Here is a 24,160-nt window from a genome sequence, read left to right on the forward strand (position 1 = left end):
TCCAGGTTGAAATTCGTAACAGTAATCCGCAGTAATCCGCCAAGCCTGCCAAGATGGAAGCATTTCTTTGCATTCCTAAATAAGTTTAGCCGATACTTGTATTGCACTTCACCAGATCCGGTTAGATAAGTACCTACCATATACGGTTAGCTCATACGCTAGAGCCAAACGGGTAACCAACCGCAAGTCGGACGCTGATCGCGTCTCGCGTCTCACGTGTCGAGCTTGAGCAGCGAAAGGAGTTTTCGTTGACAACTCCATGGAGCATTTTACATCGGTGATCTGGTTGTAGATGATTGTCCATTGCAGAACTTGCCTTGCATTTTGCTGAGTTATATCACCGCATCATAAGCTGCAACAATCACCGACCTTCGCCAAATGCCTTCTAGCTCCCCGCCGCCCTCTTCGTCTTTCAAGCGCAAACAGCAGACCATCTCGAGCTTCTTTAAGAAAGCCTCATCGACAGCGACTGCTGGGACAGCAACGAACGGCACAAAAGCGGATGGCGATACCGACCAAGAGAGTAAACGCATAGCTCCGGCCAAGGATGCTGTGAGACCCGCCACTATAGACGCGGACGATCATAACGGGGACGACGACGATGATGACGTTGTATTACCGGCGCGAAAGCGGACAAAAGTTGTGGATGACGTGCCAACGCCCGACCGTCCCGCCGAGGAGCCAATTCTGCCATCACAAGTCAGCAGCAGCCGCACCGAGCGGTTCAAATTCACCAGTTCTCCGGCGATCAATGACGTGAGTGGTGCTCGCACAGAGGATGACAACGTCAAGAGCAAGGAGAAGGAAAAGCTGCACCAGAAATTTGTTCGCAAACTCGGGGGTCCCGATTGTGTGATCGGGATCGGGAAATCGGCCCTCGAGGAAGAGGATCTTGCAGTGGCAGAGGAGAATGGGGATGAGGAAGAAGAAGCTCCGCCGCCCCTGGCGAAGGGCAAAGCTGTTAAGAAAGGCGGCTCCAAACTCACGCCCATGGAGAGACAGGTTGTTGAAATCAAGCGGAAGCACATGGATACGTTGCTGGTTGTGGAGGTTGGCTACAAATTCCGCTTCTTTGGAGAAGACGCGCGAATAGCGGCCAAGGAGCTGAGTATTGTTTGTATACCGGGCAAACTGAGGTTTGACGAACGTACGAGTTTGATCCCGTGCAATGTTCTTTGACACTGACTGGCCGGGCATAGATCCGTCGGAAGCCCACCTGGACCGCTTCGCGTCAGCAAGTATTCCAGTCCATCGGCTGCACGTCCACGTCAAACGGCTGGTATCCGCGGGGTATAAAGTCGGCGTGGTCCGCCAGCTGGAGACCGCAGCGCTTAAGGCTGCCGGTGACAATCGAAACGCACCGTTTGTGCGGAAGCTCACCAATGTGTACACAAAGGGCACGTACATCGATGATGTAGAAGGTTTGGAAGGCCCGACAGCAGCTGCATCCGGCGGTGCGACTCCCGCCACAGGGTACCTGCTCTGTATCACAGAGTCGAATGTCAAAGGGCCAGGCAACGACGAGTTCGTGCATGTTGGTATTGTGGCCGTACAGCCGGCGACCGGCGATATCATTTACGATGATTTTGAGGATGGGTTTATGCGGGGAGAGATTGAGACGCGGTTGCTTCATATCGCTCCGTGTGAAATCTTGATTGTCGGAGAGCTGTCCAAGGCCACGGAGAAGCTAATTGAGCATCTATCGGGCAGCAAAATGAACGTGTTCGGAGACAAGGTCCGCGTTGAGCGGATGTCAAAAGGGAAAACCGCCGCCGCAGAAGCTCACAGTCATGTCTCGAATTTCTACGCCGGGAAGATGCAAGTGACGGGCACAGCAAAAGACATCCAGGCGAGCAATCTGCTGGATCGAGTCTTGCAGCTACCGGAGCACGTCACAATATGCCTCTCGTCCATGATCAAACACCTGTCAGAATACGGTCTTGAGCATGTGTTTGACTTGACCAAATACTTTCAGTCCTTCTCGATGCGCTCGCATATGCTGTTGAACGGGAATACCCTGATCAGCTTGGAGATTTACCAAAATCAGACAGACTTCTCAAGTAAAGGCAGTCTATTCTGGATCCTGGACCGTACCCGAACACGGTTTGGTCAACGGCTGCTTCGCAAATGGGTCGGCCGACCGTTGCTCGATAGGGCGCAGCTCGAGGAGCGAGTTAACGCGGTGGAGGAGCTGCTCAGTCCGGACCGGACAGCCGAAGTCGAACGACTCAAGAGCTTGCTGGGGAAGGTCAAGAGTGACCTGGAGAAGAGCCTGATTCGTATATACTACGGAAGGGTAGGATTGACGAATCATCCGTTGAATGTGTACGGCTGATGATATGCAGTGTACCCGCCCAGAGGTGCTCACGGTTCTCCAAACATTGCAAATGATTGCCAATGAGTACTCTTACATCAAGTCGCCTTCCGATGCGGGGTTCCGCTCCTCTCTGATCAGCGAGGCAATTGCGTCCTTGCCAACGATTGCAGATGATGTCGTCCGGTTTCTCAACAAGATCAATCTGCATGCCGCGCGCAACGACGACAAATATCAGTTTTTCCGAGAGGCGGAGGAAACGGACGAGATCACGGAGCAGAAGCTCGGGATAGCCAGCGTCGAGCACGAGCTGACAGAGCATTTGCAAGAGGTTTCGAAGACGCTGGGGAAAAAGAAAGTCGAGTATACATCGTCTGCCGGGATCGAGTATCTGATCGAGGTAGAGAACAACAGTCCGTATTTCAAGCGCGTTCCTGCGTCGTGGGCCAAGATTAGCGGCACAAAGAAGGTATCACGCTTCCACACGCCGGAGGTGATACGCTTGATGCGGCAGCGGGATCAGCACAAAGAAGCGCTGGCTGCCGCATGCGACAAGGCGTTCAAGAACTTTTTGGCAGAGATCTCGGCCAAGTACCAACCGTTCCGCGACTGCATCCAGTCGCTGGCGACGCTGGACTGCCTGCTGTCGCTGGCCGTCATCGCGAGCCAGCCCGGGTACGTCAAGCCCGAGTATACAGACGATACGCGGATTGAGGTGGAGCAAGGGCGACACCCGATGGTCGAGCAGCTGCTGCTGGACAGCTACGTGCCCAACGATACGTATCTCAGCAGCACAGGGACACGCGCGCTGCTCGTGACGGGGCCCAACATGGGCGGCAAGTCCAGCTACGTGCGGCAGGTGGCGTTGATCGCGATCATGGGCCAGATCGGGTCGTATGTGCCCGCGCGGTCGGCCAAGCTGGGGATGCTGGACGCGGTGTTCACGCGGATGGGCGCATTCGACAACATGCTGACGGGCGAGTCGACGTTCATGGTCGAGCTGTCCGAGACGTCGGACATCCTCAAGCAGGCCACGCCCCGCTCGCTGGTGATCCTCGACGAGTTGGGTCGCGGCACGTCGACGCACGACGGCGTTGCCATCGCTCAGGCCGTCCTCGACCACGTCGTCCGCTCCACCCGGTGCCTGACGCTCTTCATCACGCACTATCAGAACCTCGCCGCGATGGCGCGCGCGTTCCCGGACGGCGAGCTACGCAACGTCCACATGCGCTTTGCCGAATCCGACCCGGGCAGTGGTGACCAGGACAAGGAGATTACCTTCTTGTATGAGGTCGCCGAGGGTGTTGCGCATCGCAGCTACGGCCTCAATGTCGCGAGACTGGCGAACCTGCCGCAGTCTGTCCTGGACGTTGCGCGGCAGAAAAGTCGCGAGCTGGAGGTCAAGATTAAGCGGAAGAGACTGGCGGCGGCGGTCAGAGACATTGGGGCGTTGGTTGATGAAACCGCCGATGACGATACATTGGTTGAGAGGCTTGAAACTGTCGCAGAGCAGCTGGCTTGATCTACTGTAATTGTATATTACTGGGTCGAAGAAGGGATAATGTTGATACAATTTCATTTCGTAGAGCTTTTTTTTTTTTTTGTTTCCATCGTACCCTGACTGGAGAACTACAGACCACCTTCCAGCGCAATCGATGCAGCCCCCTTTCCCTAACCTCAACAAGGTGAAAGAGACCAGGACAGGTACGCTCCCGAGCGGACCAGAGTAGACGACCCCATAGCCCTCCAATCATTATTGCCTCCCGTCACACACACAAGAGGACGGAGCTGATCATAGCACAGAACCCTGCCGAACCCGAGGCGCACAGAAGAAAACCATCACAAAATAAAAAAGCGAATCCGAGACAAAACACCCAAAATGCGACACGGACATCGAACAAATGGATGCGTTTATCGGAGACGGCGCGCTTCACGCTCGGACTCGAGCAGGCAGAGGATATCATCGACCTTGACTATATCCGAACCCCCTATATTAGTTCCCCTGCTTCGAACTACCTCATCGGAAGTAAAGTTTTCTTTTCTGTAGGATAAACGTACCAGGTCCCTTGACGTTACGGATGATGGAACGAGAGGTATCATCCATGAACTCGACGCGGACCTGAGTGACACCACCGCGAGAGCCTAAATGAATAAAACATAGAAAATCAGCGACGGACTGTTTCCTCCTCTTTTTCCGGCGAGAAAACCAAAATGTGTGTATACTACATACCAGTACGGCCCAGCACGCGGGTCACGCGAGCCAACTTGACGGGAGCAGCCTTGACGTTATCCATCGTTGCTGTGTGGGAGGGAGCGAGCGGGTGCACACTCTGGAAGCCGTTACAACGGAGATCGAAAAAGTTGGACGATTGGGAGTGCGATGGATGATGGGGGCTCTGAAATTTGGCGTTGATTCCGCTTTGTGTGGGTTTGCAGTTTTTGGCGATTAAGTCACGTGATTTGATAGAGAGCTTTAGAGTCTTGGCATTCTGGGCATTCTTGGCACGTGCTCGCCCTTTGAGGGTTGGGTGGGATTGGTGGGGTACTTTTTTGCTCTGCCGATCTCGGTCATCGAGTCATAGAGCATGCTGGGTTAAAGACTCTAAAAGTACAAAATACCAGCTTGTTCAGTTGCATAAGGTGCAATCACAAGTTCTCAATTGCGTCGCACCTTCATATTTGTATTTGTTGCTGGCTGAAAACTACAATTGTCCATTGAATCGGATCGCGCAGTCATTTGCGCTGCCACCATGGATCTCGTCAACCAGTGAGTCATACATCTTCCTGGCGCTTATGCAGAAAGTTGATGCTAACAAACGCGCAGTCTTGAAGGAAGACTGCTCTTTGCCGTCCCCAAAAGCAAGTACATCCGAGAAAAAAAATCAAACCGCTGAAAGGAAATCGGCCCAATTGGATCCTAACGTTTCCCACGTAATGCTGAACAGAGGGCCGACTCAACCAATCCGCACTTGACCTCCTCGCCGGCTGCGATATTCAATTCCGAAGAGAGACGCGATTGGACATTGCGCTGGTCAAGAACCTGCCGATCGCGCTGATTTTTCTGCCCGCCGCGGATATCCCGACCTTCGTTGGCGAGGGCCGAGTCGATTTGGGTATCACCGGCCGAGACCAGGTCGCGGAGTACGATGCCGGGTTGCCTGCCGATGAAGTCTCCGGGGTTGAGGAGCTGCTGGACCTCGGGTTCGGCATGTGCAAACTTCAGGTGCAGGTGCCGCAGAAGGGCGACATCACCGATGCGCGGCAGTTGATCGGCAAGCAGGTGGTGACCAGCTTCACAGCCTTGACGCAACGGTTTTTCGCAAAGTTGGAGGGCGCCGAGGATACGTCGAAGCTACGGACAAAGGTCAAGTATGTTGGTGGCAGTGTGGAGGCTGCCTGTGCGCTAGGCGTTGCGGATGGGATTGTAGACTTGGTTGGTGCGTGGCCTTTTTTTTTTTCCCGAGGCGAAAAGGACGTGGGCGCATGCTGACAGGTGCAGAATCGGGCGAAACAATGAAAGCAGCCGGCCTGAAACCCATTGACACTGTAGTCGAGAGCACTGCAGTCTTGGTCAAGTCGAAAAATTCCAACAATGAGCTGGTCGACTTGATCACGTCGCGGATCCGCGGCGTTATCAGTATGTTCCCTCTTTTCTAGTCCCAGGAGGCGTTTACTGACTTTGGGCAGCCGCAAAGAAATATGTCCTCTGCCAGTACAACATCCCCCGCGACACGCTCGGTACGGCCTGTAGGATCACACCCGGAAAGCGTGCGCCGACAGTCACGGCCCTGGAGGATCCCGGGTGGGTGGCCGTCAGCGCAATGGTTGAGAAGAATAGCATTGCAACTGTCATGGATGACTTGGAGGCGGTTGGGGCAACGGATATCCTGGTCCTGAACATTGCCAACTCGCGAACGACGCCATAATTCAATTTGTCCCCGGTGATATAGGTTATAGACTTTGGATGTTTTTGGTCATGAGATTCCTACGACTTTTTGAAAATGGAATGCATAGACGGATGAACACATCAAATATTTGTACATTATGATTACAGTTCAAACAGTTCCCGCAGCCAACACGTATCCCCCATCAACGGCAACAGTCTGACCGTTCAGATACTGATTGGTGGCAGCGAAAACGATGGCATTGCCCATGTCACGATCGTTGCCCGGGCGCGCAGCGGGGACCTTTGACTCATATTTCTCTTTCGGAATCTGGCTCTTCTGCTTCTCATCACTTTCCCCGGTGGTCATTTCGGACGGAAACACGCCGGGGGCGATGTTATTGATTCTAATCTTCAGTCCGGATGTCATGACCTCATGCGCCAGCAACTTGGTAAGATGGACGGTGGCGGCCTTGGAGGCATTGTATGCAAAATGATGCTGGGAGGCCTTGACGATGCCCGAGATTGAGGAGATGTTGATCACAGTACTCGAGAACCCGTGTTCCTTCTCCGTCCCCTTTTGCAGCAACGGCAACAGGGCCGAAGTCAGGAAGAACGCCTGGGTGACATTGGTCCGGTAGACGGCCTCCCAATCCTCGAACGTCGCCGTCTCATCATCGAAGAGGGTCTGCCGCAGCGACGTCGCGTCCGTCCGCTCAACGTCGTCCTTGAATTTACTGCTGATCCCGGCGTTGTTGATCAGGATCGAGAGATACTGCTCGCGCGCCTGCAGGTCCGCCACGAGTCGCGCGATCTCGTTCTTGCGGGTCAGGTCCGTGCCGGGAAGCGGGATGATCTCGCCCGAAACGTTCTTGTTGTAGAGCTCGGCGACGCGCTCGAGTTTTTCTTCCCGGCGTCCGACGACGTATACTTTTGCACCGTTTACGGCTAGGGCCTGCGTGGCCATCAGGCCGATGCCTGAGCCGCCGCCAGTGACCAGTGCCACTGTTTGCAATTTTAGTTGATAGAAACATGAAACGCACACAGGGGGTTATAGTACCCTTATCCTTAACATTGAATAGATTCCCGATCAAAAACTGTTGATTGTTGCTTTCGGCGGCCATTCTGACGTCCTGCGAGATGTGAATAGTTCTCACGCAATTGAAAGAGACAGATACTAGAGCTGGGCTCTTCGGTGCGATGCCCCTGCATCCCCATGATATACTACTGCTGGCCGTCGCTCCAATCCTGCTTGCTCTGCCGGCAGAGAAATGACGTGTAGACAAGCCGAGGATCATCTTGGCTGGGGCCCTCCACAACAATGGGAACTTTGTCAAGTCTTGGAGACGTTTTATTGGCAAGTTCTCCATGCTTGTAATGGTGATTGCATACTCCTCAAGTAGCACATTGCTATCATGTTGAAATTTCGAGCCCATTGTGTCAGAGCGAGGTAATCTAGATTTGTCTGATTGCCTTGGCATAGCTTAGACGTATGACGTCTGTACTAATCTCGATGTTCATTTGAGAAAGGCTAGGGTGGAAAGCTCAATAACATGCGAACTAATCTCTGATCCCCCATCCACCTATGACGTCAACTGGCATTGACTTATTATCATTCAAAATCATCGGTAAACCAGTCAAACATCTAAACACCGTACTTAGACATACCCTCTCCGACAAACATGCAACAAGCAGGCATCGTCCCCGGCGCCTCTACCGGCGCACCCGCCGCTCCCTCCAAACCCGCCGCAAGCACCCACGCCCAACGACAACCAACAAGCTACAACCCTTCAACAGGTACCGGTCGAGACTACACCGCGCGAGATCCGTCCGCCGATCCCTCGTCGAACAACCCTACTACGACCGCCAATACACTACCCGATACGCGACAGGCGGATACCTCTCCGCGGCAGCCCATGACCAGCACGGGAATCGTCCCCGATATGTTCAACCAGAGCGTTTACGATCAATCGGCAATGAACACCGACACGGGGGATACAAGTGCGGAGGCGAGTGCGGGGGAGAAGATCAAGGGTGCGTTGGCGGGTATTCATGTAAGAACCCAGCGTCGATGGGAGGTTGGGAGGAGGGAGGCTAAACTGTATAATCAAGGGAACGGGGGAGGCAATTCGTGGAAAGATCAATGCTTCCATCGATCGCACTTTCAAGCAACCAAAAGGTGCTCAAAAGAACGAGGAGATTACGCAACAGGGTGAGTATGAGGTTCAGTCTGGAAAGTTCTCGGAAGCTACCAAGGAGCGAGAGTGGGGGAAAAGTAGGTCGCGAGATCGATCTTGACGGTACTTGCTGTGATATTTAGGGATATAAGATCATACTTGATCGACTACTATTGTTCACTATATGTATCAAGTACCGACTGCTTGTTCAAATTGAATCTTCGCGGAGCTGAGGCATGAGCCTATCCCCACAACGCGCAGAGTGACCCTTTCCTGTAGACTGATTCATCTGTGCTCTAATATCTCTTGCCCGAGAATCAAGGTATCAACTACCAGAACAATTCATCGACAGGAGAAACTCCAGGACGCGAAACCCACGCATCGAAAGCACCGATGTAGACGTTCACGTGATCGTATTTGCCCTAAGATCGGCAAGGAGCTGAGCAAGGGTGAGAGTCGACAGAAACAGCAAACCTGCACGTGGTCACTGTATGTGGAGATCTGGTCAAGTCGACTCTGAGTCTGCACGAGGGTACGTTGGAGTTCGAAGCTGCAGTGATCAATCAACAAACGGCTGTTACATTGCGAACAATCCCAAAGTCCTGGTAGAGTCGGAATTGCAAGGGACCGAACGGAGGGTGGAGCACGTGGTACTATACAACACCTGAGAGCCAACCAATATGTGCTAATGCTGGCTGATACTCTTGCTGATATCAGTCTTCGATGTCATGAAGCTGCACGCAATACTAGTACGATTTCTGTACAAGAGAGCAAGAGCAGAGTTGCAGCTGGAGTGTTGTCTGCAGCATGCGAATGGCATAACTTACTCGTAGGCTAAGCCAGATATGGGAGTAGGGTGAAAGAGAGTAAGCTATACCAAAAGAGGAAGTATATTCAGACTTAGCTAACCTAGTTCGGAAAGTAAAGGACGATAATCCGAGTTGATTGGTTCGTCAGCTTTGTGGTGTGCCGACATGATGCAGTCGGTGACTCGGTCATAAGGACTCATGACGGCGGCGGCCAGCTCAGGCAGTCCCTCCTACCAAGCTAGCCGAAGAGCTGAGCAACTGAGCGGGTTGACCCGTTGAGCCTCAAATCTCTGCTGCAGGTTGTCAACCTTTTTTTATCTTCATGGCATCGCAATCACCCTAACCACTGGTACGAATGCTAACTTCCAGTGTGGCGATTTTGCCAAGTACCTCCCATGATCTCCTGGCTGCCAACTTCGAAACCGCATCCTGAGACGTCTCAGCTTTGACTGATTGAGTCCTCTTGCCGCCCCTGACGGACATTTGATCAATTCGATCAAGTGCATTATTGCCTCCGCCAAGTCATTGTTCGATTGCCCTTTGTTTGCTCCATACTGTACGGGTGGCTGGACTGAAGCCTTTGTCTTGTAGCCTCCCATAATCAAAGCGCGGATAGGAAACCGCTTCAATCGCTCTGAGAGAACTGCTGATCATTGTTGCCTGCTTTGCTACACGCGAGAGTCTCGAAGATTGCCAGATCAGCAGGGCGGAACATACTACGTACAGTATGCATCTGGGACGCTTCTGTGGGGTTCTGATGTATTCTGGCCCGACGGGAATGGCAGAAGAAGTTGCCATCCCCGTTCTCGACCAATGCTGGAATACCCATTGATTGATCTGATGCTGTGTTTAGTTCAATTCAACCACGATTGCAAAGCCATTATCCGATGCATTGTATAGTATGCCATTATTGGACAGCCATTGATGATGGAGCAACATACCTGGCTTCCTTTAATCACGTGCTTGTGACAAAACTACAGCTGGTTGTCGAGCTGATCTTGTGGAGATTGGCTGTTGATACGCATGTATTCTGGAGTAGATCATTGTTTTTCTGTGTAAATCCGCAGTCGATTCCAACGAAAAGTCTCCGCTTTCTCATGCGCGGCGAGTGCAAATCACATGGGTGACTGATCACATCTCACCAAATGCCGGAGGTTCCGGACGGGCCGAAAAAACTCAACTGCTCCGGAACGAGACTTGGGAACGGTGATTACATTCAAAATCTCTCAAGTGGAAAGTATATAAAAAAAGACAACAAGGCTGAATCTATAAAAAATTTTTGTCCTATAACTATATCACTTGATCATACTATCATGACTGAAGTCATGGTGGCCACGGCTGCATTGTCAACCTAGCCGCTCACATTGGCCAGCCCAGCTCTTGCGGACAGATCAACAGCGACAACTACTATTAGACACATTGCATCGTCTGCTATATTTGTCCAGAGGACAATCGATTCAATATCCCCACAGTCTATCGGTTGCACAATGGAGGCCAGGGTCGCGACCAGTCCCGTTGATCCTCGCGATGGGGCTTCAGCGAAGAAACAAATGCATCGGCCGGATGTAAAAGATATAAAGCGACCGCCTATGTCGGGTTCAAGTGCATCCAGACCCTTGGAGAGTGACTCTCCGACCATCTCGAACTTTGAAGATACTATCGCCGTACAGCAGGTGACCCCAGCCGTGGCCGACGAGGCCGAGAGGATCGTGGGCGTCAGCATCAGCCGGACGCAGAGTCGGATGAAGGCGCATCAAACACCGGCGGCGGAGAAATCCCGTGCGATGGAGCAATCGAGCGATTATTTCAGATTCGCTCAGAGCAGCGTCAATCTTGACTTTGATCTAAGTCTTGATTCTGAGGAACGTTATCTACCAACGTTGACTGCCGAACCGGAGGCCTTGCCAGGCTCGGAGGAGCAGCACAAGGACGACCATCCGGCCAAAAAGGGCAAACGTCGCAGTCTGACCAAATCTATTCTGAAATCCGGCCATTCGCGCAGCTGGTCGGCAGACTCCCTGAAGAAGCTGGTCCCCGATCTCAGTGGCCTAACCAAGAATAAATCACGTTCCAGCATCGCGCGTCTTCGTCCCAAGTCTGTCAGTACGATTCAGTTTAGCTCGTCCAGGGACGCTTCAGACGGAACAGGGACGGAATCTGAGGATAATTCTCCAACAGTGAGATATATGCGCATATCGACAGGGCCGTCTCATTCCTCCCAACAATCCCGCCGTCTCCGGCACGCGGCGTCTGACGAGAGTGTGTACTTGCGAACACTGTCACGCACGTCTACTCTGGATCACCGGGCCCGGTACGAACATGTGCACTCGCAGGTCAACAGTCGCTACATTGCCATCAAGGACGCCCTCCAAGATTCAAGCAATCGGCTACTCAATATTCCAAACTTCAGCACTCCCGACATCAAAGTAGACTGGCGTCCAGCAAGATTTCTCAACGACGCATCCCAGAATGGCCGCAACAGACCGGCCAAGCAGTCGCCCAAGGACGGTACTCCGCAACGGCCGCAGTCGCGACGAAAAAGTCTCTATCCGACTCTGTCAGAGGCAATGTCGCAGATGACGGGCGATGTTGTAATCATGGGTGGCTACCGCGGATCCATCCTTCGCTCGGCAAAACCACCGCATCGGCAACTCTGGGTACCGTTCAAAGTTGGGCTGAATATTCGCAAGGTAGACTTGGAAGTCGGTCTGAATCCGGAGGACGAGGAAAACATGGAAGAGTCGATCATTGCGTCGGAGGTGCTATCCCACATCGGACCCATAGACATTTGTCGACGACTGATGAATCAGCTCCGCAAATGCGAGAATGCAAAGAACGGCAAGCTCCGTGTGTGGGATTACGGATATGACTGGAGACTCAGCCCGCACCTCCTGTCGAGACGTCTCATCAAGTTTTTGGAAGGACTGCCCTGCAATGCGCCGGATATGCCCAGAGAGAAACGCGGGGCCTTTGTGATTGCGCACAGCCTGGGAGGGTTGATTGCCAGACACGCTGTCAACCAGCGACCGGAGTTGTTTGCTGGGGTAGTGTACGCTGGGACGCCGCAACACGCGGTTAACATACTCGGTCCGCTGAGGAATGGAGATGAAGTTCTCCTCAGTTCGCGAGTCTTGACCGCGCAGGTCAACTTCACCTTCCGGACCAGCTATTTGTTACTCCCAGAGGATGGCCGTTGCTTCGTCGATAAACACACCAAAGAGGACTATCTGGTTGACTTTTTCTCTGTCAAGACGTGGGACGAGTATCGCTTGTCGCCTTGCATCTCACCGCCTCTTCCTCCGATGGAAATTGACAATCGGCGAATGCTGCCATTCGAACTTGTGAAGCGGTTCTCGGGAATTCTAGGGAGTCGGGATCCCACTGACAATCTCGCGCAACCATCCCGTTTCCAGAAGGGAAAAACTGAGGCTTTGAAGGGATCAACAGTAGCCCCCACAATTGGGGGACTCGTCGGGCCGGATACGGCATTCAACGTTCCCAAAGACCATTCGATCGCGGCTCCGGAGAGCACGATACCCAGGGAAGATGCAATTGCGTATCTTGACCGCACACTGAAAGAGGTCTTGCAGTTCAAACGGGAGCTCGCCTTCAATCGAACTCACCAGGACGAGAATCGGTATCCCCCCTTTGCGGTATTATATTCGAAGAGTTTGCCAACGGTATACGGCGCCCGTGTGCTGTCCCGAGAGCACATCAAATGCCGCGATGCCTATGACGACCTGGTTTTTGCCGCCGGCGACGGCGTCTGTCTGGCCTCGGCATGCATGCTCCCTCCGGGATACCGCATCATCAAGGACGGATTGGTCAAGACCGATCGAGGACACGCTGGATTGTTGGGGGACCTTGAAGCCGTTGGACGATGTCTATTGGCGTTGGTTCGGGGAAGGGCCACTGGCGTGGGGTTGGGAAAGGAGCTCTCCGACTGACATTCCTCACTTTGTTTTGTACATACAGGCATGCATATGATATGAACATGATCCTCTGTGTTTTCTTTTTTGGTGTCCCACATGACCAATGTTGCCTTCCAGGATTGTGCAACAGGATGCGACGTTAAACCACCGCTCTCTACACAAAGTAGGATCATAACCGAGGTACTTAGTCGTAGTACTAGTAGATTTTCAAAGACCACAGTACTGTCGCACCATTCACAAACTATCAATCCGCGGTGTACGACTGCTCCGGATTGTGGCACTTGTACTCGTAGGATGGACGCAATCCTACACTATTTGTCATCATATAGAACGGAGAAATTCTGTTTGACGGCATCCAGTTGATCGACGCTGCAGGCTAAGCTCCGTCGGATCCCGAGCATCAATTCAGCATTCTGCACCACCCGCCATTTTAAAGCACCCGAACTGAAACCTGTAACAAGATTCTTTGCCAGGTTCGATTACGCCGGGTTGCGTCTCCCTAGTTTGTGTTATTCTATTGTAGCCCGTTTTAATTATTTCGATAGGGCTTAGGGTTGGGCAGTCTACCAAGTACTGCAAGACATTAGGGCTGCTCGGCATCGGGGTCGGGGTTTTGTTCTCCGACAAGTCGATCGGTCCATCTATACGGAGGACGATAGAATATTTTTGATCCAGAATCCCTTGCAGGTAAATGTATTTCGTATGATGGCCGAAGCTTAGCAACTTTTTCGGCACATTCTCACCAATCGCAAGGCGACATAAAGCAGTTATATTGATTTCAATCTGCACAACCTTGGCTGAGAATGCCGAGAATAGTGGCATCTCATCGGCTTGTGTCAGTGCGACCCGATAGAAATCGGGCATTCGCAGTTATGTCCATTTTTAAGATGCGGGCTTTTTTTTTTTTCTTTTTTTTTCCTTGGTCAACTATCGAATATGCTGACTATTGAATATGCTGGCAAGGAATAGTGCCATTATAAAGACGAGGATGCATGCCCTCCATGCGCTGAACATTCGAGTTCTTCTCTTTTGGCCGGTTGGATTGGGTTGATGTTGTTGCTTCCTCGCAACATGGACTTGCCTTCTGACGCCGGATCGTCTTTATTGTGGATATTTCTCTGCAGTGCCCTGGTATGGGGGGTTTGTGTGAGTACCTGATGGATCGATTCTAAATTACGCAGTTTAATTCTGATGGCAGATAGCGCACCGTCTACCGACTCGTTACGAACCCTCTGTCTTCCATTCCCGGTCCTCAATTCTCCAAATGTAGTAGCATCGTTTTGACATACAAATGGTGGTTTGGGCGGCGGGCGCCATACGTCGATTCATTGCATAAAAAATATGGTCCGACACCGGTTTTGGAGAAATGAGAGAAGAAGTGTTGGTGGTTGCTTACTCACGGCTTTTCCCAGGACCGATTGTACGGGTTGCCCCGAACGAAGTCCACATCAACGATCTCTCGGCAACGCGGGAAATCCACAAAGTGGGTGGGCGCTATCTCAAGTCCAAGTGGTATGAAACGTTGGTACCACCGGGCATCGTGAATGTGTTCACGGTCAGTGATCCGAACTACCACTCGGCACTACGCCGTCTCCTCGCCGGTCCTATTGCGGATAACCAGGTCAAAGTGTTCGAGCCCCTGGTTACCAGCCGCGTTCGTTTAGCCATCAGCCGTATCGGAGAGGAGCTGGAAAGACGAGGCGCTGCCGACGTCTTCAAATGGTGGTTGTTCTTTGCGACGGACGTGATCGGCGAGCTGAGTTTTGGGGATTCATTCCGGATGTTGGAGACTGGCAAGGTATGGCACGCAGATAACTGGTCCCTGGTGACATCGCTCGCTTACGCGGATATCTCTTCTTTCCTCCCCCCGTTTTGGGATGCCGTAGAAAAATCAGTATATCCTAGACCTGGAGCGTGTGTCTTCGTTGCAGGCCGTTCGGACGACGTTCCCTTCGCTGCTTCGCTTTTCTCGATACGTACCTCTGCCCATGTTCCGAAGCGCGTACGAGTCCGGCAAAAGGATCGGCCTTTACGCACATCAGTCAGTTGAACGTTACAAGAAGCTGCTCCAGGTCGAGCCAAACTATCCCAAGACGCTGTTTACGCGTTTCTACAACGCCGGCAAGGAGGGCCTGAGTGACGCCGAGATCCGCAACGGCGCTGTAGGATACATCGTCGCCGGCAGCGATACCACCGCCATCACCTTGACCTATCTCACCTGGGCGGTATGCCGCCATCCCGAGGTCCAGGAGAAACTCGTGGCCGAGCTGCAATCCCTGCCGGAGGACTTCACCGACAAGCACCTCCGGGAGCTGCCGTATCTGAGCAACGTAATCAACGAAACCCTGCGGCTGTACTCTTCCGTGCCGTCCGCCTTGCCACGGGTTGTCCCGCCCGAGGGGGCGACGTTGGCGGGATACTATCTTCCGCCGGGGACGACGGTCTGCACTCAGGCGTATAGTCTTCATCGTGATCCTACCATTTTCCCTGACCCAGAGCGGTAAGTCACTACTAGGTCTGTGTGTTCACTGGCAATGGTCGCGTTAATTCTCGAGAAGGTTCAATCCCGAGCGGTGGGATAACCCTACAAAAGAGATGAACTATGCCTTTATGCCCTTTGGAGGTGGCTCTCGCAGTAAGTCTCGTTCCGTATTTTTTGGTCGATCAGACGTGCTGAGGGTTGGGAACAGTTTGCCTCGGCCTACATCTCGCGCGGATGGAACTTCGTCTTGCGGTTGCGCATTTCTATCGCGCTTATCCCACTGCCAGAATCTCGACGAAGGAGGGGATGTCAGATGAGGACATGAAGCCTAAGATGTACTTTTTGATGTCGCCGGCCGGACATCGATGCCTGATCGAGGCATGAGAGAAACTCCGACTCATGAATTCCGAGGGTTGGGGGGCGGGGGGCGAGATTGATCACTGACGAACATGGTTTTTTTTATCCGCTAATCGAAGGGTGGCTTGTGTGCTTGACAAATCAATGGCGACACGTTCTTAGGACTCTTCTCTCCAAGTGCAGGTCTTTGCTTTGTCTCTGCTCGACAGGCTGATAAGCTTGCATTTTGCGCCATGATCGGATTCATATAATCAAGAAGCTCCGTGTACTGAGACTCACCGTCTAGTTGGTTCCCATTCTCGGGGTATTCCTGACCGGGCTGATCAAGCCCTCAACATCAACATTGATATCAAATAACATCTTGGGCAAAACCCTGTATACCAGCCCGGTTAAACAGCATCAGCCGCAATTTGGCTCAAAAAGCTTGACCAACAGCGACGGGGCTGAATCCCTCGACATCGATGACGACAACCATCGAGCTCGACACCACTCGTACAATGCATAACGGTTGAACCCTTGCAACCTGCATGGACGGCGCGCCAGGCGTAGAAGCCAACCGGTACCTAACCCCACCCTTTGCTGGGCTCACGAAGGCCGATATTTTCTGCTTCTATAGACGTAGTCTACACGTTTCTGACTCCTCTAGGTGGTGATGACAGGGATCGTTAGCCTAACTGATGGTGGCACAGAACTTACTGCCATGGTGGGCTGGTAGCAACTGGTTGGAAGGATTCAACGCCAACCTCATATCAAGAGTGGTCTTGCCGTCATGGACGTTATTAATTCGATGTTGCCTGGAGTCTTATCCAAGGAAGCTAAGGCTTGCAGCTTTGAGACCTTGGCGCGGGGCGGAACTGGACTGTCCTCTCAACTGTTGGCTCGCTTGATTGACCGTTTCGGCCTGTTGGACACTTGGATTCGTGTACTGTCTTCGGAGTGGCAGCTCAATGAAACCGTCCGGGATGACACAAACCTTTCCGTGACCTCTGAAGGTTGTGACGATATGACAAATTGCCAACTTTGAGGCTTGAACTAAATGGGAGCTACTGTTTGCCCGCGAAAGAGGTAGTTGTAGCCAGGCTAGGTAGAGGATTGCAGGCACCACCATTCTGCTGCCGTTAACTGTCTAAACCCATGGCCTCTGGTATTCGCATTCCAAGTTTGGCAGTTGCTGTCTGGCTCTTCTGCACCGTGGCCTGGCCTCTGGATAATATATATATCCGCGCCTTCATGTCCCTGCGTGCCTACGAATCAGATGTTGGTGGTCTCGGTGTAGGTATGTCGACACTACGTTGACTCGGAGTCTTCGACACAGTGTCGGAGCTCCAGTGTTTTTCTTGATGGACGAGTTTGGGGGCTATCCCAGACGACATTGATTGTTGTAACCACTCGTAGCTTTCGACGATCATGGCATCAGAAGCTCAGCATGTTATGGTACTCTTACAGTAGTACTCCGTACTTTCTCGGCCTGGAGTGATCGAGGAGTCGTCACTACCTCCCGGGACTTTGCATCTCTGATGCTATGCAGAGCCTGCCGCAAAGTGCTCAGAATCACGATCACCAGTTTACCACTCATCGTTGAAGCTTCTTACAGAGAGTGGATCATCATGACACAAAATGATGCCATTGCCAGATGCTCCGTACAGGCTAAGATTACTTGACTAGCGGTACCAAGGTTACTATGTATGGTTGGTTCCCGACAAGACTAATGTTGATCAGATTAGAGTTGCGCTTGGTCAGGCTTGAACAAACTTTTTTTAAGCTTGCTTCCAGAGTTCCTCGCTTTTGCAGCAGCTTCTGAACAACTTCAATCTTTCCATTTCATGCAGTGTCAGGTCGCATGGATGACAGGATCTGTGAGTTGTAACTACCATCGTCACAGCCCAACGGACACTATTGAGACTCGTACGCCGTCCTGCCTAGGATATTGTGCGGAGTTTTCAAGACAATAATCATGAGGTTGCGAGTGCATATCGATGATTCATGACTTCAATATTTAGTCGTATCCCTCGTATCTTCAGGAACGGGTTTCAGAGCCTCCAATCTCCATTTCCTCCCGCCCCTGAATCATCATGATTAAGCGAGAGTCCACTTGTTGAGTGGCTGGACTTGATATCTTGGCAAATACGCGCGGGGCCTTAAGGGATCATGTTGTATGTATCCAACGAATATCAGAGCTGAAGTGACGAGAAATATGTACCCAGCGGACGGTTTAGTTAGCTCGAGTGCTCGACACTTTGATGAGATCAAGATTCAATCTACAAAGTACTTGCAGCGGATCAATAGGATACCTTGTTATGATCTCATCAAGAATCCAAAAGAACCGTGCGTCTGTTTCGGCATATACGCAGAGCCTCATAGGAGTAGGTTGGATGTAGTGCTTAGTCAGCACTCGCTTAGGCTTGTCCAGCTCTTGTGCAGTCCACCATTCGGGGGCTTTATTCTCTTCGTGGTTCTCTACATGTATCTAGGTCATTAGTCATCCACAGATTCATACAGTCATTCGGACGTCCGACGTCTAGTTCCACAGTAGGTTATGTGCATTGGGTTCGGAACCGGGTTGCTGAGGTGCCGAACAAACCAGTCTTTGGGGCCTTGGCGCCTGCGGAAAGCGAGGCTTCCGAGCCCAGGAGAGCGCTGGAAAAAAGTTTTTCAGCGTTCCGGACTCCGGAGGGCGGAAGCGTTGGACGCCCGTCTTGGCGCTTAGGGTTTACCCCCCCCGTTCTTGACGAATCCCTTTGTTCCACGTGCCCGCCCTCCGCCCCCGAACTACATACCAAACTGGAACTCCGGTTGGGCGCTTGTTCGAACAATTCCGGATGCAACGCTGTGATTGGCTGGTGGCCACACGAACATCCCTCGCTTATTCAGCCTTCCAGAAAATTTCCCGGCGCAAGCGGCGAAGCATTGCCACGTCCCTGTTTTTCCCCTTTGGGAAAACATACTTCTCCGAAGACCTGCTCCGTGTAGATCCATCGATCGCGGCTGGACGCTGTTCGGGATTCGGTTGAATCACGATCCGGAAGGAAAAACCAGCCCAAGCGCTTCAGATCGACCAGAATAGCCTGGCTGAGTGTCGACAGAGTCCCCCGTCTCCGTCAATATAGTCTCCAATTTTCCCGTGCTCCGTAACTTGGCGAGATCCGGAGCCGGAACGGCATGGCGTATTGATATTTTAAAAGCGTGGCTTCTCTCCAAGCTTAAGGTTTTCCGTCCGCTCACCTTCGCTGATTGATAGAAACTTTTTCTTTTTCGCATCTAGATCTCCTAGCCGAGCTTCGCGGACTGCCAGCTTCGCAAATGTCCCAAGCCGCAGCTGGCGCCGGCGGGGCGGCCACCCCGGAGAAGACATCGCAAGATGTCTCCAGTTCAATTGAGAATGCGTCGACAGAGAATGGCGACTACGTGGAGGAGATCGGCGAAAAGGATCAGCAGACCATCACAAACCTTGCCCGGCAGCTGTCCCAGATCTCTCGACGGAGCAGCTACCACCCCACGGCCGATGACCTGCCCAATCCTTTCCTGGATCCGGATGCCGACCCTGAGTTGAACCCGAACTCGGAGAAGTTCAGCTACAAGAAATGGATCAAGCACATTCTGCACATCAAGTCCCGCGACCCGGACCGATACCCCAAACGATCCGCCGGCGTGTCCTTCCGGAACCTGAACGCCTATGGCTTCGGCACCGCCGCCGACTATCAGGCCGATGTCTTCAACGTCTGGCTCAAGGGCTTTGGTTGGGTCAAGAGCCTGCTCGGGTTTGGCAAGAAGGTCCGCATCGACATTCTGCGCGACTTCGAGGGCTTGGTCCGCAGTGGCGAAATGTTGGTTGTCTTGGGAAGACCCGGCAGGTAAGCACTTTTTCATGACTCCTTTTCCCCCCTTGTTGAACGCGCTAACACAACGCCGCCAGTGGTTGCTCGACCTTCCTCCGCACCATTGCCGGAGAGACTCATGGTTTTTACCTGAGCGAAGACACCAACATCCAGTATGAGGGAATCTCCTATGAGGAGATGCATAGTCGATTCCGCGGTGAGGTCATCTACCAGGCCGAAACCGAGACCCATTTCCCTCAGATGACGGTCGGAGACACGCTATACTTCGCAGCCCGGGCTCGAACACCTTCGAATCGTTTCCCTGGCGTGAGTCGCGAGCAGTACGCGCTCCATATGAGAGATGTGGTGATGGCGATGCTTGGTCTGTCTCATACAGTCAACACTCGCGTTGGAAACGAGTACATTCGAGGCGTCTCGGGTGGTGAGCGGAAACGGACCAGTATCGCTGAGATTGTCCTGTGCGGCAGCCCGCTACAGTGCTGGGACAACAGTACCCGTGGTTTGGACAGTGCCACTGCGCTGGAGTTTGTGCGCACGCTGCGGACGGCAACGCAATATACGGGCTCGACTGCGGTTGTGGCCATCTACCAGGCCGGTCAGGCGATTTACGATGTGAGTAGCTCGTTCAATCAAGCTGGGAAAACCCCCGATGCTGACCACAATCTCCAGATCTTTGACAAGGTCACTGTGCTCTATGAAGGCCGTCAGATCTATTTTGGTCCGGCCTCGGAGGCAAAGCAGTTCTTCATCGACATGGGATTCTACTGCCCTCCGCGACAGACCACGGCCGATTTCCTCACCTCTCTCACCAACCCCGCCGAGCGTCGGGTCCGCCCCGGCTTCGAAGGCCGCGTCCCCAACACCCCGGACGAGTTCGTCGCTCGCTGGAAGGAGAGCCAGCAACGGAAGGCGCTTTTCGCCGAGATTGAGCAGTTCCAGGCGGAGAATCCTCTCGGTGGCGACACGTACCAGAGCTTCATCGACTCTCGCGCCAAGGAGAAAGCCAAGGGAACTCGCGCCAAGTCGCCTTACACCCTGTCGTACATGATGCAGGTCCGTCTCTGCTTCTGGCGTGGCTGGAAGCGGCTGCAGGGCGACGCGTCCAACACCCTGGTCATGGTCTTTGGAAACACGATTATGGCTCTGATCATCTCCAGTATGTTTTTCAACCTACCGGAGACGACCGATAGTTTCTACGCACGCGGCGCACTGCTCTTCTTCGCCATCCTCATGAACGCCTTCGCGAGTGCCTTGGAGATTATGAGCCTCTGGCAGCAACGTCCGATTGTGGAGAAGCACAACAAATACGCTTTGTACCACCCGTCCGCGGAAGGATTCAGCTCGATGTTGGTTGATATGCCGGCCAAGATTGCCACCGCGATCGCGTTCAATCTGGTACTGTACTTCATGACGAACCTGCGGCGGACTGCTGGCCATTTCTTCATTTTCTTCCTGTTCTCGTTCACCACCACCTTGGTCATGTCCAACCTCTTCCGGTTCATCGGCGCCGTTTCTCGAACCCAAGCTCAGGCCATGGTTCCGGGCTCGATTTTCATGTTGGCTCTGATGATTTACACCGGTTTCGCCATCCCGGTCCGTGACATGCACCCGTGGTTCCGCTGGATCAACTACATCAATCCCATCGCGTATGCCTTTGAGAGTCTCATGGTGAACGAGTTCAGCAACCGAAAGTTCCCGTGCTCAGTCACCGTTCCCATGGGTCCCGAGTACGAGGATCTTCCCCCGCAGTCTGTGGTCTGCAGCGGGGCCGGCGCGGTCGCAGGGGAACCTTTCATCGATGGAGATCGGTACATCAACGCCGCCTATGAGTACTATCAGTCTCACATGTGGCGCAATTACGGAATCTTGATCGCTTTCTTCGTTTTCTTCTTCGTGCTGTGCATTATCGCCAACGAGTATATCACTGCCAAGCCGTCCAAGGGCGAGATCCTGGTCTTCCCTCGTGGCAAGATCCCTGCGTTCGCCAAGAGATCCAAGAAGGATGCCGAGGAAGGGGACGTTCGCGAGAAGACGCCAATTGCAACGGAGACCAGCAGTGAGACGACCGCGGCTCTCGCCAAGCAGACATCCGTCTTCCATTGGCAGGACGTCTGCTTCGACATCAAGATCAAGGGCGAAACGCGCCGGATTCTGGATCACGTCGACGGATGGGTCAAGCCCGGAACGTTGACGGCGCTGATGGGTGTCACCGGCGCTGGCAAGACGAGTCTCTTGGATGTGCTGGCGAACCGGACCACGGTTGGAGTGATCACCGGAGAGATGATGGTTGATGGCCGCCCCCGCGATGCTTCGTTCCAGCGCAAGACGGGCTACGTTCAGCAACAGGACCTGCACCTGGAGACGACGACCGTTCGCGAGGCGCTTCGATTCAGCGCCATGCTTCGGCAACCCGCCACGGTGTCTCTGGAAGAGAAGTACGCGTACGTGGAAGAGGTGATCAAGATGCTGAACATGGAAGAATACGCAGAAGCTGTCGTCGGTGTGCTCGGCGAAGGTCTCAACGTGGAACAGCGCAAACGGTTGACCATCGGCGTGGAGCTCGCGGCCAAGCCCGAGCTGCTGGTGTTCTTTGACGAGCCAACGTCCGGTTTGGACAGCCAGACCGCGTGGTCGATCTGCCAACTGATGCGCAAGCTGGCGAACCACGGCCAGGCCGTGCTCTGCACGATCCACCAGCCCTCGGCGATCCTCATGCAAGAGTTTGATCGGCTCCTGTTCCTGGCCAAGGGTGGCAAGACGGTGTACTTTGGCGAGCTGGGTGACAACATGAGCAAGCTGATCGAGTACTTTGAGAGCAAGGGATCGTCGAAATGCCCGCCTGACGCAAATCCGGCCGAGTGGATGTTGGAGGTGATTGGCGCCGCTCCGGGATCGCGTGCGGACCGGGACTGGACGGAGGTGTGGCGGAACAGCGAGGAACGGAAGGCGGTTCGGGCGGAGCTGGCTCGGTTGAAGGAAGAGCTGAAGGACAAGCCACGTGAAGAGTCGCAGACTGGCTGGTCGGAATTCGCAATGCCACTGTGGTATCAGTTCTTGCTCGTCACGCAGCGGATGTTCCAGCAATACTGGCGGACGCCGACATACATCTACTCCAAGCTGGTGATCTCGATTGTTCCGGTAAGTGGTTTTCACTACATTGGAGAACAAGAAAGAGAAATTGACTGATTCTGTTACAGCCACTGTTCATTGGATTTACGTTCTGGATGACACCGACCACTCTGCAAGGCCTGCAGAACCAGGCGTTCGCCATCTTTATGCTTCTCGCCATCTTCCCCAACTTCATCCAGCAGATGATGCCGAACTTCGTCACGCAGAGATCGCTCTACGAAGTGCGGGAGCGGCCATCCAAGACGTACTCTTGGAAGGCGTTCATTCTCGCAAGCTACCTGGTGGAGATCCCCTGGAACATTCTTTCGGCGGTCATTCTCTACTTCTGCTGGTACTGGCCGATTGGACTGTACAAGAACATGGAGCCGACCGACTCGGTGGTGGAACGGAGCGGAACGATGTTCTTGATCGTCCTTGTGTTTATGTTGTTCACGTCGACGTTCTCGAACATGGTGATTGCGGGCATTGAGAGCGCGGACGCGGCGGCGCAGGTTGCGCAGTTGTTGTTCTCCATGTCTCTGGTGTTTTGCGGGTGAGTCCCAACCCCTCCCCCTTTTTGCTATCCTAAACGAAATTTTTGTTTTCTGACAAACCTCGCAGTGTTCTCGTCCCGCCCGATGCGCTCCCCGGCTTCTGGATGTTCATGTACCGCGTGTCTCCCTTCACGTACATCGTCTCATCCGTGCTCTCGACTGGCCTGGCCGAGACGGACATTGTCTGCTCGGACATTGAGGAGCTGCACCTCTCCCCGCCGCTGCAGAACCAAACCTGCCAAGAGTTCCTGGGCCAGTACGCGCAGTTCACCCACGGTCGCATCCTGAACCCCGAGGCTACCTCCAACTGCCGCTACTGCCCGGCAGCGAGGACGGACGACTTCTTGGCCACCATCTCCGTGCGCTTCGACGAGCGGTGGCGCAACATTGGCATCTTGTTCGCCTACGTCGGGTTCAATATCGTGGCGGGTATCTTCCTGTACTGGTTGGCTCGTGTGCCGAAGAGGTCGAGGGTCAAGGAGAAGAAGGCGTAGATGATTTGATTGCATTGTTTTTTGTGCATTTTATTTTCTTGATTTTTCGTTCGTTCTTTCGTTCTTTTTTGTTTTATATTTTCATTCCCATTCTTGTTTTGTTCTTTTTTTTTTTCGATGTATATCTTGATTTTGATTTTGTGGGGGTGGTTGTTGATTCTGGTCATTTTCTCAATAGATCAGTCACGGCCTAATAATACACGTTCAACGGAGA

The 24,160-nt window shown here is 53.1% G+C and overlaps 9 protein-coding genes across 9 annotated transcripts; 6 read left to right on the top strand and 3 right to left on the bottom strand.

Annotated features, from left to right (window-relative positions):
- Positions 1-378: 378 nt before the first annotated feature.
- VTN31DRAFT_4283 (uncharacterized protein) lies at positions 379-3,836 on the top strand (the record flags this gene model as incomplete). The annotated part of the gene is made up of 3 exons (XM_069404654.1): positions 379-1,147; positions 1,200-2,296; positions 2,346-3,836. The coding sequence occupies 3 exons, from the start codon at positions 379-381 to the stop codon at positions 3,834-3,836; spliced, it is 3,357 nt and encodes a 1,118-aa protein (XP_069261606.1).
- Positions 3,837-4,225: 389 nt separating this feature from the next.
- On the bottom strand, positions 4,226-4,608 carry VTN31DRAFT_4284 (40S ribosomal protein eS28; the record flags this gene model as incomplete). The annotated part of the gene is made up of 3 exons (XM_069404655.1): positions 4,226-4,287; positions 4,373-4,456; positions 4,545-4,608. 3 exons carry the CDS (start codon positions 4,606-4,608, stop codon positions 4,226-4,228), a joined length of 210 nt encoding a protein of 69 aa, XP_069261607.1.
- A 456-nt stretch (positions 4,609-5,064) lies between these two features.
- Positions 5,065-6,240, top strand: VTN31DRAFT_4285 (uncharacterized protein; the record flags this gene model as incomplete). The annotated part of the gene is made up of 5 exons (XM_069404656.1): positions 5,065-5,081; positions 5,139-5,173; positions 5,260-5,751; positions 5,814-5,951; positions 6,002-6,240. 5 exons carry the CDS (start codon positions 5,065-5,067, stop codon positions 6,238-6,240), a joined length of 921 nt encoding a protein of 306 aa, XP_069261608.1.
- A 129-nt stretch (positions 6,241-6,369) lies between these two features.
- VTN31DRAFT_4286 (uncharacterized protein) lies at positions 6,370-7,321 on the bottom strand (the record flags this gene model as incomplete). Its single annotated transcript, XM_069404657.1, has 2 exons — positions 6,370-7,202; positions 7,258-7,321. 2 exons carry the CDS (start codon positions 7,319-7,321, stop codon positions 6,370-6,372), a joined length of 897 nt encoding a protein of 298 aa, XP_069261609.1.
- Positions 7,322-7,879: 558 nt separating this feature from the next.
- On the top strand, positions 7,880-8,495 carry VTN31DRAFT_4287 (uncharacterized protein; the record flags this gene model as incomplete). The annotated part of the gene is made up of 2 exons (XM_069404658.1): positions 7,880-8,251; positions 8,310-8,495. 2 exons carry the CDS (start codon positions 7,880-7,882, stop codon positions 8,493-8,495), a joined length of 558 nt encoding a protein of 185 aa, XP_069261610.1.
- Positions 8,496-10,670: 2,175 nt separating this feature from the next.
- On the top strand, positions 10,671-13,130 carry VTN31DRAFT_4288 (uncharacterized protein; the record flags this gene model as incomplete). The annotated part of the gene is made up of 1 exon (XM_069404659.1): positions 10,671-13,130. One exon carries the CDS (start codon positions 10,671-10,673, stop codon positions 13,128-13,130), a length of 2,460 nt encoding a protein of 819 aa, XP_069261611.1.
- A 390-nt stretch (positions 13,131-13,520) lies between these two features.
- On the bottom strand, positions 13,521-13,979 carry VTN31DRAFT_4289 (uncharacterized protein; the record flags this gene model as incomplete). Its single annotated transcript, XM_069404660.1, has 1 exon — positions 13,521-13,979. One exon carries the CDS (start codon positions 13,977-13,979, stop codon positions 13,521-13,523), a length of 459 nt encoding a protein of 152 aa, XP_069261612.1.
- A 207-nt stretch (positions 13,980-14,186) lies between these two features.
- On the top strand, positions 14,187-15,981 carry VTN31DRAFT_4290 (uncharacterized protein; the record flags this gene model as incomplete). The annotated part of the gene is made up of 6 exons (XM_069404662.1): positions 14,187-14,261; positions 14,318-14,459; positions 14,528-14,913; positions 15,002-15,615; positions 15,674-15,750; positions 15,806-15,981. The coding sequence occupies 6 exons, from the start codon at positions 14,187-14,189 to the stop codon at positions 15,979-15,981; spliced, it is 1,470 nt and encodes a 489-aa protein (XP_069261613.1).
- Positions 15,982-19,254: 3,273 nt separating this feature from the next.
- On the top strand, positions 19,255-23,946 carry VTN31DRAFT_4291 (uncharacterized protein; the record flags this gene model as incomplete). Its single annotated transcript, XM_069404663.1, has 5 exons — positions 19,255-19,805; positions 19,868-20,402; positions 20,460-22,928; positions 22,988-23,451; positions 23,520-23,946. 5 exons carry the CDS (start codon positions 19,255-19,257, stop codon positions 23,944-23,946), a joined length of 4,446 nt encoding a protein of 1,481 aa, XP_069261614.1.
- Between the last annotated feature and the right edge of the window lie 214 nt (positions 23,947-24,160).

Source organism: Thermomyces dupontii, assembly GCF_041956625.1.
Source record: "Thermomyces dupontii strain NRRL 2155 unplaced genomic scaffold VTN31scaffold_3, whole genome shotgun sequence".
Lineage (NCBI taxonomy): Eukaryota > Fungi > Ascomycota > Eurotiomycetes > Eurotiales > Trichocomaceae > Thermomyces > Thermomyces dupontii.